The sequence below is a fragment of the Raphanus sativus genome, chromosome 4, assembly GCF_000801105.2.
Source record: "Raphanus sativus cultivar WK10039 chromosome 4, ASM80110v3, whole genome shotgun sequence".
In the NCBI taxonomy this organism is placed as follows: Eukaryota; Viridiplantae; Streptophyta; class Magnoliopsida; order Brassicales; family Brassicaceae; genus Raphanus; species Raphanus sativus.
Genome location: NC_079514.1, coordinates 8,719,550 through 8,738,871, shown reverse-complemented (window position 1 = coordinate 8,738,871; position 19,322 = coordinate 8,719,550). Strand labels below are relative to the sequence as shown.

General features: G+C 33.3%; 2 protein-coding genes across 2 annotated transcripts; one reads left to right on the top strand and one right to left on the bottom strand.

The window, feature by feature from the left end:
- Window positions 1-3,206: 3,206 nt before the first annotated feature.
- LOC108852063 (LOB domain-containing protein 38-like) lies at window positions 3,207-4,348 on the top strand. Its single transcript, XM_018625550.2, has 2 exons — window positions 3,207-3,606; window positions 3,692-4,348. The coding sequence occupies exons 1-2, from the start codon at window positions 3,423-3,425 to the stop codon at window positions 4,231-4,233; spliced, it is 726 nt and encodes a 241-aa protein (XP_018481052.2). The 5' UTR covers window positions 3,207-3,422; the 3' UTR covers window positions 4,234-4,348.
- A 12,525-nt stretch (window positions 4,349-16,873) lies between these two features.
- LOC108852075 (uncharacterized) lies at window positions 16,874-18,737 on the bottom strand. Its single transcript, XM_018625561.2, has 2 exons — window positions 18,640-18,737; window positions 16,874-18,521 (listed from the first exon to the last, which is right to left on the bottom strand). The coding sequence occupies exon 2, from the start codon at window positions 18,498-18,500 to the stop codon at window positions 17,019-17,021; it is 1,482 nt and encodes a 493-aa protein (XP_018481063.1). The 5' UTR covers window positions 18,501-18,521; window positions 18,640-18,737; the 3' UTR covers window positions 16,874-17,018.
- Between the last annotated feature and the right edge of the window lie 585 nt (window positions 18,738-19,322).

The window sequence follows — 19,322 nt, the reverse complement described above, 5'->3', positions numbered from 1 at the left end:
AGATATGTGCTCTGCTGCAGCAACCCGTGGCTTAACAACTTGGCAATTCGCTCTAGCTATGACTAAAGCATTGGGAACACTGCCATCCTAATGACATCACAACCAAGCAAAAAAAAAATCGTATACAAATATCCAGAGATCTTGCTTGAGACGAATGGTTAGGATGAGACTGGCAGGGAGACCAGACGCCAGCAAGGCCATTTCCAGCGTTCCCATTCACCTTGGTATATACTCCCCCAACGGGAATCTCGCTTTTAAACTTTTATCCTCTTTGCTGTGTGTGCAGTTGTCAAGTTGACACTGATTGATCTTCCAGGGCTTACAAAAGTTGCTGTTGGTAAGTCACATTACTGCACTCCTTCCAGGAACAGTATAGCAATGGTTTTAGGTCTATTTCTCTAGCTATGGAGCATGAGGCAATAGACTTTATTCTTAACCATAGATAGTTTTGCAGTGACACGACAAGCTTCTTTTGGTTGATGCAGAGGGGAAATCTGAAAGTATAGTGAAGGACACTTAAAACATGGTCCGGTCCTACATTGAAAAGGTAATCAGAAATCCTTAGTCGCAGACCCTTTTGGATTTTGATTGACATTGCCAGTTTCTGTGGAGCAAACTAGTTGGCATGATTCTGTTTTAGTTCTTAATAAAATTTCCTTACAAGACCAACAGCATCATTTTGGAAATTTCAGCAACTAATTTGCAAACCATTCATTTGCCACCAAAGATACCCCGACTGCATCATTCGTGTAAATTAGTTACCAGATGGATCAAACACTTTTTGTTGATCCATCTGGTTGTTGTTGTTTGAACAAAATCTAGAACATGTGATCAAGTCGAGAATTCCAGGCATTTAGTTGCCTATTAACAAAACAGTGTTAGAGCTGGAATCTGAACTTTGTCGCCTTGGAAATCCTATTTCAGCTGATGATGCTGGGGTAAGATTGTGTATCCTTTTGTCTTCAGTTTGTATTACTAGACATCACGATTTTATTACTGTTTTGGTGCAGGAGAAGTTGTACTCAATAGTGGAGATACGTCAGCTTTTCGATCAAATTTTCAAGGAGCATCTAGATGGATGGAGTGTCTGTTTTAATTTGGCCATTTTTTGGCTAATGTTCATAAAATTGGACCATGACTTGTTACAGTGTCTGATATGATATGACTCTGAATCAATTAATGTATTTACAATTCTTTGCCTGTGGTTGATGATGTATTGCCGTGTTTGATAACCAACTTCCGGCGGCTCTGAAGAGACTTCAACTTGACAAGCAGCTGGCAATGGACAACATCCGCAAGCTGGTCACTGAAGCTGACGGGTTACCAGCCTCACTTGATTGCTCCTGAGCAAGGTTACCGTCGTCTCACTGGTAACCCCACGCACTCCATTTTCGACCTTTACAACGATTCGGTAAGTCAATAGCATATCCCTTTTATATAATATGATTCTGATGCGGTTATCTTTATTCTTTGTACGTCACACACACAACTTTTTAACATCTGGCAGTAGGATCCAATGTTCTGTCTTACGTGAACATGGTCTGTGCTGGACTGCGGAATTCAATCCCCTGGTCCATTTCCTACTGCCAAGTCCGAGAAGCCAAGCGCAGCCTCCTCGACCATTTCTTTGCAGAGCCCGGTACCATGGACGTAAGTTCTATCTCCTGTCTTAAATTAAATGAAACCGACATATGGCTAAAGTAATCACTGAAACGGTGAGAATTCAATTACCAACAGATGAAGAGGTTATCGTCACTTTTGAACGAGGATCCAGCGGTCCTGGAGAGACGAAGCGCCATATCTAAGAGGCTGGAGTTGTACCGAGCTGCTTAGTCGGAGATCGAAGCAGCGGCTTGGTCCAAGTGAAATGAGCATCATCATCATCAAATGGGGACTGTTTTGCTGAGTCCAGACCCTGAAGACGATATCACATTATCATGCCATGTCGTTCTATTACTACATCACAACGTTTGTTTTTTTTTTACTATCACAATGTTTGTTTTATTGCCTCTTTTGTTTGTGTTCGTTTTTGGCCATTACTCAATATGCCTGAGCTCTTGCTTGACGTATGGACGATATTTGATTTGTTATGTAGAGGAGGGAGATATGCAATCTCTTAGTATGATTAAAGTCCTTTTATTATTTTCCAGAAATCTCTCTTTTTTTAAAAAAAAAAAAGGTTTGTGATGCACAACTAAACTGCAAAAAAGGATGGATGTGTCCTATTTTTTTCATCCTGATCCCTTATGATAATTAATTGTTAGTTGGAAAGCTTGCTTGTGATTAAAAAAAAGAAGTGGATATGATGAAGAGTACTCGAATGCCGAGTCGGTAATGACAACCACGTAAGCCATCAAAATGGGGCCGTAAACCACATTACTCCGAGAGAGTAGAAGCATACACTTATATGTTTATATCTTTGTTTTCTAATATCTAGAGATTATATTTGATTTGGTCACACACGTGAGACAGCATCGTTGGCGAAAGCCTCTCTCCTTCTTCTAAAACATTTTTTTATACTAACTTATCAGAACCCTTAAGGATGATTTAAGGGTCAGCTGGTGGAGATTTGTTTGGTTGAAGGGCCAGCTTAGACTTAACCCTAAACAAACGGTTTTATTGGTTTGATAAATTAAGCAAATTGTTTACAAACTCTATGTGCATGAACCTTAGTTGTTTATAAAAGCATACATGGGATGATTAAGAAATGTAAGTTTAGTTTAAAGAGTTTAGCAAATTATTGGACAAATAGAAAATGCTACTTTAGTTTGACAATTCACAATTGTCATCAAATACTCGAGATCGTTCACGCATGACGCAATATTTATATGAATTATGGTAAATGACGTAAATTTATAAAGTTTGAGAAAAAAGAACCAATGGTGGAGGAGACATAGCCATTCGCGGAGACACGGAGCCGTTTTTGCACCCATCACCTTGGAATCTCACTTTTCTCTTCTCTCTCCTAATCACCAACTAGTCAACAACCACACACCATTTCCTTTTTAACAATATTTTAAACTACATTTTTTTTCCTGCTTAATTTATTTATATAAATTCACAATTTAATCAGTTTTCTAATTAATTTGCCGAAATAAAATTAATATAAATATATCTTGCAGCTGCAATGAATCTATTTGCAAACTAGTAGGGTTCATCCATTAATTATCATCCAATTAAAAATGTTTAGAATAAAATAAAATCACAGCATGGCCCATTCCTTAACTCAAGTTTCAATGTGTCCTCTATATATACATCGGTCTGCTTCATCTTCCAAAAACATTGAATCCCTTGTCGGAATCTCTATCTCTCTCCAAATATCTCTTGCTTGCATCTTAAGCAAATCTTCATCATCTTCTCGTCTCCCAGATAATAGCAAAGCACCTTTTTTTAAAGAACATTAATTAATTTGATCTGATATTATGAGCTGCAACGGTTGTCGTGTTCTCCGGAAAGGTTGCAGCGGGACTTGCATCCTCCGTCCCTGTATCCAGTGGATCGAATCCGCCGAATCTCAAGGCCACGCAACCGTCTTTGTAGCCAAATTCTTCGGCCGTGCTGGTCTCACGTCATTCATCTCCTCCGTAACCGAATCTCAGCGCCCAGGTACTTACTTTAAACCAAAAATCTTCTTTCCTTTAAACGGCATCGTTTTTTCTGATCGTTCTAGGGGTATTTTGGTCATTTTCAGCTTTGTTTCAGTCCTTGCTCTACGAAGCTTGCGGTAGAACCGTGAACCCGGTTAACGGCGCCGTCGGGTTGTTGTGGACGGGGAACTGGAGTATCTGCCAAGCGGCGGTCGACACGGTTCTCCGCGGCGGTTCTTTGAGACCTATCCCCGAGCTTCTTACACGCGACGGAGGATTCCCGTCGGCGACTCCCGACGAAGCGTCCGAGATCTGTACGGAGATGATGAATGATTCCGGTGACCGGAGCATCTACCACCACTCCAGATTCTCGAGCTCTAGGTCTAGATCGACGGCTTCTCCGCCCAAACGGAGACGGTTGGCGTCAGAGCAACGACGACGACCGTCGTCGGAGATAGATTTCTCTCTAACCCCTGCTTTTCCGACTAAAACGACGCCGTTTAAGGAGGAAACGCGGCGACCAGAAACGCCGTCGTTGTATTCAGAGGAATCCGTTATAACGGCGCCGTTTACGGATAACATCGCTAGTGAACGGTTTGTACGCGGAGGAGGAGAAATGGCAAAGTTGCTCAACCTTTTCGCTTGAAAGGACTTGTTTTGTTATTTCGGGTTTAAAATGTAATTTTGATGAACTTTTTTTTTTTGGCCTCTTCGTGGATTAATATTTTGGGAAACTAATACACTGCCAAATTACGTGCTTATCTTTTTCTATCTGCTTGATGATGACAAATTAACCAAAGTAATTGACAGAGTGATGATGATGAGTCGTTGGTAATGTGTACGATGAATGAATATTATCAGTATATAGAAACAGTAAATGATAAGTGAAGTCAGCATAGACATAAATACTTTGCACCCAGCATTACTTTCAAATCTTTGAGGACCAACATGTTGCATTTGCTTATACACAATACACTTTTTTTTGTGCAACACACAATACACATATTGATATTTTATAATAATTTTGATCACCATCTATATATATATATATATATATATATAAACATGATAAGATAACTATTGCTACTTGAAATTATTTTATATTTTTCACTCGCTGTAAAGCCATCAGTATTGGATGAGTTCTTAATTTTTAACTTGTATTAAAATAAAAGTAACTAATAAAGCTGACAAATACTGAGAAATTTCTTTAAAGTTTTCTCAAAATCTCTAAAAGGAAAGACACTTATATTTTTTTCCTCTTTCTGCTTTTATTTTTATTTATGATATAGTTTCCGAGAATTTTATAACCCTCTCTCAAACTCAATGGCAGGTCTCGGGTATTCTTTCAGTGTGAAATAAAACTTCATTGGCGTATAATTAGTACATAGAGCGTATGAATGCATAGCTCTTAGTTTACATAAACCCTAAGAACAAAACAAAAAGGAATAGGTGCATTACATGAAGTACAAAACATCGTATTAGTATAATATATGTAATATAATACGATATGATAAGTATGGATTATATAATTCATGTAGTTGGATTGAACCAAAAAAGTTGAGGTAAAGCCGCTTTTGCGAGGGGTGAGGCGGCTTTTGGACGATGCTAAGAGTCGTTTACTACTTACCATCATGGAGTCTTCGGTACTTCTCTTCTAATTCGCATATTGGTAATATTTATTTCTGTATCCAGGTAATGCTGTTCGTTTGAACATTTACATCAGCTTCTAGATGCAACATCTACATGTAACATCTATAATATCTAGATATTTGAAATGTTAAAAATAGAGATTAAATAATACATTTGCATCTCAAAATTTAAAAGACTCAAATACTCTTAATTTAAACATAGAATTAGGTTAATTGAAAATAATAAGGCATATGTACTGTGCTTTGTGGATGATGGCGTATAAACTATAAACAATGAAATAGACCAATAACATTTTCTAAACACCAATAATATGTTGATTCTGTATTAACATTATCTTTTTAGGATTCGTTGACATCAAAGCAATCGGTAAATGTCAAACTAATAAAAACAGGAAAATCCAGTGACTAAATACGATTACAAAATCATAATGTTTTGGTCTAATATGATCGTATCTTTCGAATATGATAGTAAGTTTTACTGTAATACTACTACTTAACTCTCTACTTTTAAAGATGTATTTTTGTTCTATACATGTCAAATATTTAAAATTTAGTTATAATATATTATTGTTTAGAATTAGCTATTTTCATAATTTTAACCAATAGTATTTTAATTAGTAAAATTGTTTTTAGAGAAATTTAATATACTTTTATTAGCTAATAAGATTACATAGAAAACTTCAAAACATATTTTTTTTAAATAAACAAACCTTTTAAAAAAAATTAACACACAGATGGAATATGTACGAAAATACACAAAATTAAAATCTAAGTTACTGTTAGTAACTAATAAGATTACATAGAAAACTTCAAACATATTTTTTAAAAATAAACAAACCTTTTAAAAAAATTAACACACAGATGGAATATGTACGAAAATACACAAAATTAAAATCTAAGTCACTGTTAGTAACTCAACTGGACTAGTAATCTGAAGTAGTTATTGGCATTCGTCCAAACGTTGTTTAACATTGCAACTTCAAAATTGTAAAATATACCAAGTAATATATTGTACATCAACAGTGACTTTGCTTGCAATAATGAGACTTGTCAAGTTCTATCCCAAACAAAGTGAATTGTTTGAAAAAAAATTGTTTAAAAATGAATAAATGATATATGTTCGAACAGAAGAAGTGATTTGGAGATCTTGCAAAGTGGAACCCACTGAAAATATACTTTCGAACCAACCACCAATTGGCAAACAAATGCTTGTGGTCCACGTCACTCTCCCTTCTTTTTCTGACCACCTGACTTTTTATGTCTTTTTATATAAACCTGTTAAATATTTTTAGTTTTGTCCCTCCCAAGTTTCCCACGACCTATCGTCAACAAACCCTCTCAGCTTAACAACTAAATAAATAAAAAAATGATCAGTGGACAAGAAAAAAAAACAGAGAAGATTTATCATTTTTCTGCATAATAACAAGCTGGAAAATTTAATAAAACGAATTTGATTTATTTATTTCGAATGCTATACTCGATTCACATAGTTGGCACAAATGGATATGTTAGAAAATGTTCACTGTAAAGGACATTTAATTTTAAGCCCTTTTTAAAAAAGGACATTTAAATTTCTATGCAAGATAAACATTCGCTTCAAAAAATGAAGGTCAGTCCTATAATTCTCAAAATAACATTTTTCCTTCGAAGAAGGTTATATTAATGAATGAATTACAAACATTAATTATGCCATTTAAAATGTTTTTTATTTGTTAAAACGAGTTAAAAATATAAAATGTCCAACAAACCAATCACGTTTAGCTGTATTGTTTCTTATCCCATCCTAATTAATCAAATTGCGATTTATTTTTACCGATATGTAGAGATGGAGATTCAGTGTTTGGAGATTTTGTTAATTATTTATAATTTCAGCTATTTCTAAAATATTACAATGTTATTTGTTTTGATCCAGGTTTTATTTTGGCTGAAACGAAAAACCGCAAAGTAGATATTTTATTGGTAGATAATTTTGACCTCAAAATTAGGGTTATGATTTATACTAACATATCGAATAAGTAATTTGTAGAAAGAATTCTATTGATGATTTTTGCATACACTTGTATATGTTATTGATCATCTTATGAATCTATACAACTTTGATGAATAAGGTATGTAAGAGAATTTTTTTAAAAAAATACAAGAATAATTTGATTATAAGTTTGATATTTGAAAATTTGGATATTTTCATCCTTTGTCACTTTTTTTTTATAAATGTTGGGATGGGCTTCTATTTTTTGGAGAACTATTGTCTTTTTATCAGATCCTCAAACTATTGAGCCTGATTTTTAAACTCGATTTGAAGTGAAGAAAAAACTATTTCCTGAAATAATCTCACGCACTTGAAATCCAAAACAATGCATTTTAAATCATGTTGGTTCTTACAGAAAAAAAATTATATCATGATTTCTTCAATACAAAGATGGATTATATTGCAGATGGATATTGAAATTATAGGATCTAAGTTTGTTTTAAAACGCGAGAATATATCTTTCAAAAATGATAAAATTAAGGGTCTTTGCACAACTTAAAAAGACAGCTGTATACAACTATGTTTCAAAATAACCTTCCATTCTGAATTTAAAATGGCAATGGAAATTAAAAGTTAGTGTTCCACGATCTGAGGATTTAATAAATGATCTTCTCGAATAACAGGACATGAAAGTGAGGTTCATTTACATTCTCCAGCTTTCAGTGTCGTCCGTTCGTTCGTTACACGTAATCAGTGTCTAATCATGAATTTACAAACTTTATGGAACTAATAGGAGAATTTCTTTACTACGGTGATGGAGCTAATTATACTCAAAGATTCTCTTTACATTTGAAAATAGTCAAAATACTAATTTGAATAAACATGAGTCCACCAAATAAAACGAAAATAAAATAACATCAGCAATTCATGTTTGATGCCGAAAGCCACGAGGAGCCGCAGTTTCTGATGGCTCAAATACATTCATCAGCTCTTCCACCTAGAGTCGGTGTGAGTCCACTTGATGTTTTCTTAAACTTTTCTTTCGAATACAAACAAAAATTAGTTATTAAGAATTTAAGCCTAGACATCAGTTTCTTTAGTCGTTTATAATGAGACATAAATGAATGCGGAAAAACTAGCCGACGAAAATTAGTAAGAAGAGAGTAAAGGTATTAAGGTAACGTAAATATAAGTATTCAAATGACAACAGAATAGAGCTCTGGAAAAGAAATCTAAAAGAAAAACACGAAGGTGAAAAACAACGGGGAACATCAACAATGTGATATTCACACAAAATTCGGAATAAAAACACAAAATAGTTTGATCCAAAAAAAAAAACACAAAATAGTTGAAACTTTATGTTAAAATGTTTTGAAATCACATGATGTCATACGTCAACTATAACCAGATGTGTAGCTACTGGTTAGTGTCTATTATCTGTTTTTCTTCTCAAGTTAGCTTCTGCTATTTCAAGGTTGCGTTGATGATTATTTTTTTGGGTAAAATGTTGATTTTTTGGATACCATTTATTTGTGTGGATAATATTTGATTTATGTTATTATCCAAACAGTTGTTATTGTTTTTAATCAAGCTGATCATAAGACTGACACGCACAAATCGAAAAATAGTCCAAATTTTTTCTTAAAAAAAAAAACTGATCATAAGACTTGCATTTTTCGTTGAGGAAGAGCCAAATTTAGGGCTTTGTGTGATCATTCTTCAAGTATTAGGAGAAAGACCAAGAGCCATCTTGCCCCTTCAAAGCTTTTATTAGCCGTACATTTATTTACAATTTGATTAAATAACGTCACTAAACTTATCGTTTGTAAGAGAAGCTTTCAAACAAAAAAAAAACTTATCGTTTGCAGATCTAAATCTACTAATCTTTGCGGGAAGGGTAGATACGTAAATCTAAGGAGACTTTGGAGGAGCTCGGATCAGTGAAGATTTGGAGAGAGATCGCGACATGGACTTTAAGAAATGTATCCGACACGTGACTGGTTCCCTCATCGCTGGAACATATTATCCACTCTTCACCTTTAGGTCCCACTGTAGCTTCTACCTTTGACTTGTACACCATATTGGCATATTTATATAAAAGTTAAATATATACGAATTATAATCTCCAAGAGAAATTTATTTTTAAAGTTTGGGTAAATTTCAAATTTTAGACTCGAGGATGTTCCTTTTTAACGTTAAAATTTTAAATTTAACTTTAAAATAATTTTTATTTGCATTATTAGTCTTTAAAATTAATCAAAATTGCAATTTTTTATAAATAATAAAGCATATATTACAGAATATTACAAAAATATTAACATTATATTAGTGAATGAGAATTCAAAAAATACAAATTAAATCATAAATTATAACTGAAATATCAAATTATTCAATGTAGCTATTTTATAATGTTATAATACATAATCAATAGAATCTAGGGGTGTATGTATATTTTATGATACTATTTGGTTGAATCATATTGGTTAAAAAAATATTAATCAAATGAAATAAGAAAAAAAATTAGAAAGTTGATTATAGATTGTGATTTATTTTACAACAGATTATGATTAGTTAATGGTAGATATAGTAATATTACAGGAATATATATATATATATGGTAGCCATATGCTTTTGATATGATACGTCTTTCTTTTTTGCTAAAATTTATTGCATTAATAATTTTTTGGGAATTTTATTTTTAATCCGGTACAAAGCCCTGCCCTAACTAATGAACCCATGATTGGGCCTGGTTGAGAATCCACTAACCAAACCGACATTGCAACAAACCGAAAGATCAAAAAACCGGAGTAGACCAGTTAGCAGAAACCCTAGCTATGAGAAACAAGACCGCCGCCGTCACATGGAGAACCACCGCTTGAACCTTCACATGTTCCACTTTTGTTTTGTAAATTCTTATGACATGTTTTGGGTTTTCCTTTCTGAGTAATCGCCGTTTTTCTATTATTATAATAATTAAAACATAATCTTAGTTTCATATTTAAAATAAAATATCAATTTTTGTAAAACATATGTTTAGGGAATTTTCTAGATATTTAAAGAGAAAAAAACTGAAAATCTAAACATATTGGTTTTTAATCATTGATTATTCTTGGAAACCCATTGAATTCAATATTACCGAATTAGACATATAATTTATGAATGTATATAAAATAAACTAGATATTGACCCGTGCGACCGCACGGGTATTAATTTTCTGTTTTAATTTTTATTTATTTATACTAAATGATTTATTTGTAATACTTGATCCTTTTACATTGACTACGTTAGGGATGTGCATTTGGATACCCACTGATTCGGTTAAAATCTATTTGAGTTTGAGATTTCCGAGTTTAAAGATTTCAACAACATTCAAATATTTATAAATTTTGGTTTTGGTTTGATTCGGATATTTGCGGGTTCGGTTCGGATACGGATAACCCGTTTGAATTATTTTAAAATTTTCAAAATTTATATATACTTTAAATTTCTCAAAACATATAAATTTGAGTAATGTAAACCAAAATACATAAATTAAAAATTAAAAAAATAGGTTGAACTTCAATATTTGGATGGAGAATAAATATATATTTTAAATATTTTTGGTGTTTGATTATTGTTTATCTACTTTATGTTTACTTTTGACTATTTTTATATTTTCAAATAGTTTACACAATTTTAAGTTGACAACAAAAAAACAACTTTAAAATATCATTAACTGTTGAAGAATAAAAAACAAAATACATTAATCTAACTAAAAAGACAAACATTAAAATAGGAAAGAAAAAAACACATTAATCTAACTGAAAAAACAAACATTAAAATAGGAAAGAAAAAAAAAACACATTAATCTAACTGAAAAAGACAAGCATTAAAATAGGAAACTCAATTTAATTCTCAGTGGCATGGAAGTGTAATTAAATTTGAAAATTAAGAGTATTTTTATATGTGTACTTCTCTTTTAATAAGATAGACTAGATTTGACCTGTGCGACCGCACGGGTATTAATTTTCACTTTTAGTTTTATTTATTTATACAAAATAGTATATTTATAATATTTGATCGTTTTATATTGACTAAGTTAGGGATAGATATTTGGGTATCCACTCGAATTCGGTTAAAATCTATTCAGGTTTGAGATTTTCGAATTTAAAGATTCTAATTTTATTCGGGTATTTATAAATTTTGGTTCCGGTTTGATTCGGATCTTTGCGGGCTTGATAATCCATTTAAACTATTTTTAAATTTTCAAAACTTATATATCTTTAAATATCCCTAAATCTAAAAATAAAAATAATATAACATGTAAATTTGAGTAATGTAAGCCAAAGTACCTAAATTAAAAATTTAAAATATGTTTAACTTGAATATTTGGATAGAGAGTAAATATATATTTTGAATATTTTTGGTGTTTTTTGATTATTGGTTATCTACTTTAGATGTTTACTTTTGACTATTTTTTATATTTCAAATATTTTAAACAACTTTAAAATAGCTTATATCTTGGATATTAACTCTAAAAATAGCTAACATATTGAAGTATATAAATATGATTTAAATACATTCGAATATCTGAAATATTTCGTTCGGATCAGGTTTAGTTATGGTTCTCTAGATACCAAAATGGTAAATCCGTTTGGATATTATCTAGTTTCGGTTCAAATTTGGTAATATTTTTTCGTTCAGATTCGTTAAATGAAAATTTGATATTATAATTTCTATGAATTGTTTGTCCAATAAAAATGTAGTTTTTTTTAATTTAAAATTGATTTAATGGAGAAGTTAATGAAGTGTATTTAATTCAAATTTAATTTTGAAAACACACTAATCTAAGTAGAAAAAACAAAGTATTAAAATTGGAAATATTATTTAACTGTGTATTTAATTTTGGAAAACACATTAACTAAAGTGAAAAAGACAAACATAAAAATAGGAAGCTTAATTAATACTACAGTGGCATGAAGTGTAAATAAAAGTGAAAACTAAAGGATATTTTAAAATGGGTACTTCTCTTTTAATAAGATAGATGGCATCAAATAAAATTAATTTTAAAATGATTATATAATATATTAATAAAGTTGTAAATATAAATAAACACGAGCAGAAGAATTGTGAGCATAAAAAAACTAATAAACCAAGGTTTGAAAGCAACTTTCATCTTCGATAATGAAATAGTGGTGTTTTAAAAATTAGAAAAGGCATATATATAATAAAACTCATATTGCAATTGATATATAGTGTAGCTGCCTCCAATGTCTCTTGCTCTCAAAGTCACAAGAAGATGAAGTCTGACAGATCCAAAACCTTAGATTTCACCTGTGATCTGAAAGCTGCCCAACCTGATGCGCTCATGTTGATTTGGTTGGTGGTTTTGATCCCTTTGTTGAAGGGAGATTTGACGTTCGTGGCGGATCGAGACTGTAACCTTTTAATTTGTAATGTTATTATACTCCCTCGTTTTATTTAACTGATGTTTTACATTCAAACTTAATTAAAACAAATAAATTAAGTTATTAACATTTTCATTTCAATTTTAGATGAAATTAATAATTGATTCTAATAAATTTTAAGTGAATTTAAGCAACTGTACAAAAAATAAAAAGGGAAGACACACATATTAATTCTTCTTACTGTGCCAAAAACACCAGCAAAAATTTATTAAAAGTTTTATTCATTTCTTTGACAAAGTCGTTGTATTATTAGAAATATTTTTTGAGTTTTACTGTAGATAAAAAATTAGGGAGGGCAAGGATATTGACATCGACAATACGATGTCCCGTCTTTTTCTGTAATGCATATAGTACCAATCAGTATTTTTTTATGCTTTTGGACACAGTGAGCTTTGCAGCTCTTGATTTCACATGTTCCCATTTTGTTTGAATAACATGGTTCTTTTCCTTTCTGAGCAATCACCATTTCTCCTGTTATTAAATAATTAAAACATAACTTTATTTTTCGTATTTAAAATAAAAAATGATTTCTTGTAAAACATATGTTTAGAGAATTTTTGTATACTCATAGAAGAAAAGAATTAAACGTTTAAAGATCTTCTTTCTAAATCACTGACTATTCTTGAAAAATCATTAAACTCACTATTATATAATTAGACATTCAATTAATATAGGTATATAAATATATATACAGCATCAAATAAAATTTATTTTGAAATGAGATTATAATATATCAATAAGGTTGTAAATGTAAACACTAACCGAATAGAAGAATTGTGAGCATAACAAAACCAATAAGCGAAAGTTTAAACGCGTTTTTCATCTTTTCTAATGAAATTATAGTGTTTTAGAAACTAGAAAGACAGAGAAGTACATTTATAGATGAATCACATATTGAAACCTATTTAATTTAAACTATGTATGTGTTCAAAATCCGATATAAAAGGATCTAGTTTGACTAATTCACAGGTTCAGAATTTATATAATATATATTTAGAAAAAATGAAAGATAAACAAATAAATGACAATTTGGTCAGCAGAAATATAACTTTGAAGTTATAAAAACAATCAGTTATTTCTATATACATTTTTTACAATACTTCGTATACAAATGACATATAAGATAAATCACACATACGCAAATTTAATAGATATATGAAGATTTTGTTTAGCCTTATGATTTGAGGCATTTTGGATATTTTGGATCTGACTGTTAGACAATGCCATATTAGCATTAAGATTATGCTATTTTGGAATTGTTTTTAAGAATGTACCAATTTTTGTTCAAGCTAAAGAAGGTGTAATTAACTAAAGGCCAAACAATAAGCAAAAATGGTTAGGCTTTCTATATTTAGTCAATTGTGGATGGCTAGGCAGCACCGGGGTTGGCGTTATATTTTCCATTTCTAATGTAGTAGAAAATGATTTTGTTTTTTTTTTGCTTAGAAGAAAAAGTACAAAATCATTTTCTACTACATTTCAATAATACAACCATTTTTTATATAATATTTCCTTTAGTTAATGCAAATACTTTTTTGGTATAAATTTGTTTCAGTCATGAAAATCATCCCAAAATAATTTTCGTTTTGACTTTTTTTAGTTATTGACGAAGAAAAGGAAGCCTAAGAGCCTTAGCTTCAAATCCTTTGGTTCAAACAACACAATAGTGTTCTGTTCGGCCATAAAGTCTAGGGACGCAAAGCTGGAGCCGTTGAGCTGTAAGGCTGAAGAAAGAAAAATAATAGGGACATTCTTTCGTTTGTGAAATAGTGTATTTATGAGATATTAAAAGATGTGTAACTGAAAGTGGTGATGTTTACTCATTCTAATCTCATAATCATAAACCATAAAGACTACTACATCTTAAGCCTAGAGAGAGATAGATATATATATATATATATATATATAGAGAGAGAGAGAGAGAGCTCATGCAATGGCAACAATGCTATAACACGCATTTGAATGAAGTTTCAAGCATTGTCTCACTTCGGTTTCTCCAAGTGATCAGGTCTTACACATTGATCTTACCTTCAATCTGTGATTGTAGTATATCAGTGTGATTTTCTCTCTCTCTCTCTCTCTCTCTCTCTCTCTCTCTCTCTCTCTCTCTCCTCCTCATATACTTCTCATGATCCAACAAGGCCACATTGAAATCAAAAGCGTTGTTCCTCTCCCCGAACCCTAAACCCGATAAATGCATACTTCCGTCACCCGTCTTCGATTCTTAGAAGCAGTACCTTAGAACGAAGTACACCTTGCACGATACGATGCGGAGTCTACCAGATCAGATCTTATCAGACTGAAGCCATTCGCGCACTTGGATCCCACAGATGTGGTTCGCGGCAGGATCTTGTAAACGGAGACCTCGCGTACCACGAGAAGTATATGCTCATATGTCTCTTTCCCCCTTCTTCTTCCTTGAGCGACATCGTAAAAAGACGCGTGTGAAAAGCGTTTACCATTTTTATTTCAATCTTTATCTGAGTTAGTAGCAAATTCCAATATAATTTTTATTTTAATATATATTTTTAGATTTTGGATAATTCTTATTATTATTAATTTTAATCATTCATCTAATCAAAAATTAAATTTGTTTTCATTTTGTAAATAATTTATATATTTATTCATTTAGGCTATAAACGATATTAACCGTTCTAACTTTTTAACGTGAGAGTTCCGTTGCAAAAAATCATTTTACAAATAATAGTATAAAGGTTAATAATATAATAATATATACTATTATTTGTGAATTGATTTTTCGCAACAGAGCTTTCAATAATGAATCCTACATGATAACTTGGTAATAGTATAGATTATGAATCCTACATCAATAATGTATAATATTTATAGATAATGTCGAATTCTAATTAACTAGATTTTTTTTGGAAAGGAACAAAAGAAAATCAATGCAGACTTCACTACTAGGATTTAAAGTGTATAATGCTATACACAGTCACAGAAAAAATGAACATGAACTAAAAATATCTAACAATTAGTATTAGAACTGGGATGATAAAAATCTGTTAAAGAAAAAGACAAAATACTTTTCAAGTCAAATGAGTCCACGCATCAAGGAAAATGAGACATGTGGTAGAAACCGGTCAATAAAATCATGGATGTTTGGTTATAGGAGAAATGTCCTCGAGGTAATTTCCTGATTAAGGTGCCGACTGGTTTTCCCGCTACCACCCGCAAACGCAGCTTTTGCGGTTTATAGCGGTTGTTGGCGTTTCGAAACAATCACAGAAAACGCTACAAATCGCTTCAAACCGCTCCGAACCTCTTAAAATCAAAAGCTGGTTCCAGCTAGCGTTTGCGGTTGCGGCGGTTGCGGGAGGGTAAATTTTTTTTCTTTAAAAACAGAATAAATAAAAATAATACTAAAAATATCCAATAAAATTTTTCAATTGAAATAATAGAAATTGTAAAATGTATTCATATTATATTTCAATTATATTATAAAATTCAAAACTAAAATATTTTCTATAAATTTTTAAAATTGAATAATATGATTTTATAAATATAAATTTTATATTTATCATATTATTATGATTTTTAATATTTTTATAATTACATAAAATGTAAATATTGTTAAATTATTATTTAACAGATGTTGCGTTTTGTAGTTTACCAGTCATAAGAGTCCCGCAAACGCAACAATTTCTAACAGCTATACCAGTCGTACAAATCTCTAAAAAACGCTTAAAACCGCAACCACCCGCACCCGCAAACTCCCGCAACCGCAACCGCAACCGCTGCGGTTACACCAGTCAGGCCCTAAGAATATTATAGTCCTATATCGGATGCCTCCCTCTTCCCAGCGGTGATACAAAGATCAAGTGAATAATTCCTAATGGTAGGGGAAGATACAAAGATTAGGTGAATAATTCCTAATAGTGCTGTGAAGATTAGGTGGTGATAGCCTAATGATGGTACATTACTCAGGTGAATAAATTCTAATCCCACAGCAAAATTACATGAAGAGTCTTGTTGGTTTGTTGGTGAATACGGTGGATATAAGACGTGTGTGACATTTTGTTGAAGGTTAGAGGTCAAATAATTTATGTGGTATTTGGATTTTTTGTCCATACAGCGTATATAACATTCACACATTTGTTGTTGAACATGAACACTGAGTGACTGACTCCCAGATCTCTGTTTCGCTTGATAATCGAATCTCTGATTAAAACGCAACTAAACTTTTTCTAAAGATGGTGTCACTTTCTCGAAACTTGACTAGTAAAAAAGTAAAGACGTCCTTACACAAAAGAGAGATTCAAAATCTTGAACAAAACACAAAATATTACATGAAACGATATAAAAAAAAAAAAATACTGGGGCTCTGGAGATACGTTTTGTTTTACCCTTAAAGAGGAATAGAAGATGGACCAGAAACAGCAACAGCTTTCTGAGCACGCTGCGTTTCAAACCTATAAAGCTCCTTCGTCTCTTTCTTCATCTTCCTCGCTTCCCTCTTCTCTGTTTTCACAGCAGCTTTCCTCTCTTTCTTCTCCTCTTTCGTCTCTTCCCCGTGAGCCTTCCTCTTGACCGGTTCAGCTTTCGGTTTGACACTGCTTGTTTGCTCAGCTCTCCTACCGGGTAAAAACTCAACCGGAAGCTTCTCTTTGCCTTGGAGGGTAATGATTCTACTACCACTCCCATTCACACTCTTTGCCTTAGCTAGTGCTTCGCTCAGCTTCTTCCTAGCTCTCTCCGGATCACAGATTCTTCCAGGGTGGTTATCGAGATTCGAGTACGTAGTGACTATGGTCTCGCAATCCCACTTCTCGCTCTCGTCGCTGCTCTCTTCAACCACCTCCACAAACTCATCTTCATTGCCGTTAACCAAATCCTCACCGTACTGCACAGATCTTCGGATGATGTTCTCTAGCTCCTCTTTGTCTTTCACATTGTCACTGTTCTTCAACAGATCCGCTGGGTTCATATACTTCTCATCATCAAGCTCGTAACCTTTCGGCTTCTCGTAAATAAGATTATTACCAACGCTCTGAGCATTGAACTCTTCTTCTTCTTCCTCTTCTCCATATCCAACATCATTGTCTTCACTCTCACTTCCATACTCATTAAGCTCAAGCTGATCAAACAACTCATCAATCTGACGAATAACTCTCGGCTTGCTCTCAACCACAACAGGTGTCCCATCAGCAAACTCCTCCTCATTACCCACACCAGAACCACCCTCTCCCTCTTGAGCTTGAACGACAAAATCCTCCTCCAAATCCTCAACATCAGAACCAAACTCAGACCCATCGCTATCCTCAAGCAAAGCCGCCACTTCAGGATCAATAGCCTTCTTCACCTTCACATTAACAGTCTTGGACGCCACGCTATACATCAACTTATCATCATCACCACCACCATCCTCCACCACCACACCAGAGACCTTCACGCGAGAAGCATCATAAGCCTTGACGTCGTCACGAGGAAGATACTCGCCTTCGAACTTAGGGTTCGAGTAGAAGTTAGAACCGCCGCCAGTGTTCTTGATCTCTCTCAAATGGTCCAAGTAGTTATACCCATCGTCAGGGTAACCCAGCTCGAGAATCTCCTTCCTCACGTGAGCAGGCAAAGGGTTGTTGCTGCTGCTGCTCGAACCCGCGAAGCTGGAGTAGCCGTAAGCCAACTCTTCTTCTCCTTCTTCTTCAGGGGCATCATCGAACTGTGAGTTGTCTTCGGTGAAACCGTTGATGTTGACAGGGTTCTGGTCGACTCGTAAGAAGATCTTATCGCCTCCGGGAGCGTCGCTGTATAATGGGTCTGAGGTGTCGCGAGGGCAGAGCTCGAAAGTCGCCGCCTTTTTCTTGTCGATGAACTTCTTCTTCCCCATGATGATTGTCGTCTGTGTGAGCTACAAAACTAATAAAGGTCAGATCTTTGCAACTAGGGTTTTGTCTATCGATCGGAGCTAAGCCTAGGAAAGATGATTAAGCAGCACTGGGATGAGAAGAGAGATGAAGAGAGCTTACCTGAGAGTTTGAGAGAGAGAGAGAGAGAGAGAGAGAGAGAGAGGCGCAGAGAGATGATGAATGACGGAAAGGAAACGCCTTTGAAGCTATTTAGGGTTTAAGATAGACAAAACGCTGCGTTTTGAGAAAATATAATAATGTGATATACCCTGCAAATCATTCAGGGTCCTCTTATTCTCTTTACACAATTAGAGTCTTATTTTGCTAAAAAGGTATAAATATTAGGGTCCTAGTTTATAAATTTAAAACAATGTAACAAAAGTTTGGATCAACTCAGCATAAGGCCTTTAATACAATTTGAGCCGGGCCTGGATGTGGTAGGCATTAGACTTTTGCCACTCGCAAGATACAAATGTCAAGTCACGCAATGTTATGAATGCTCAAAGTTCGCCTAATAGTTTAAGGGACTCTCTGCTCAGTTTTATCATCCAACATCCGTGTTTTGTTATCGCATTTTTTTATATCTAAACTATATAGAATATATGGAGTCATTATGAATAGCTAAGCTTGATCAAATGTTATCTCATATGTCAGATATTTCAAGGGACCCGAAGTTCTAGTGGATTTATAGGACTATGACTATTCTTTGGACTCGTGGAGCCTCAATCAGTTGCATATTTGCTGGTATGGTGAGTGCTATGCTACATTTATATAATCATCTCAGAATCAGGATGTTTCGAAGT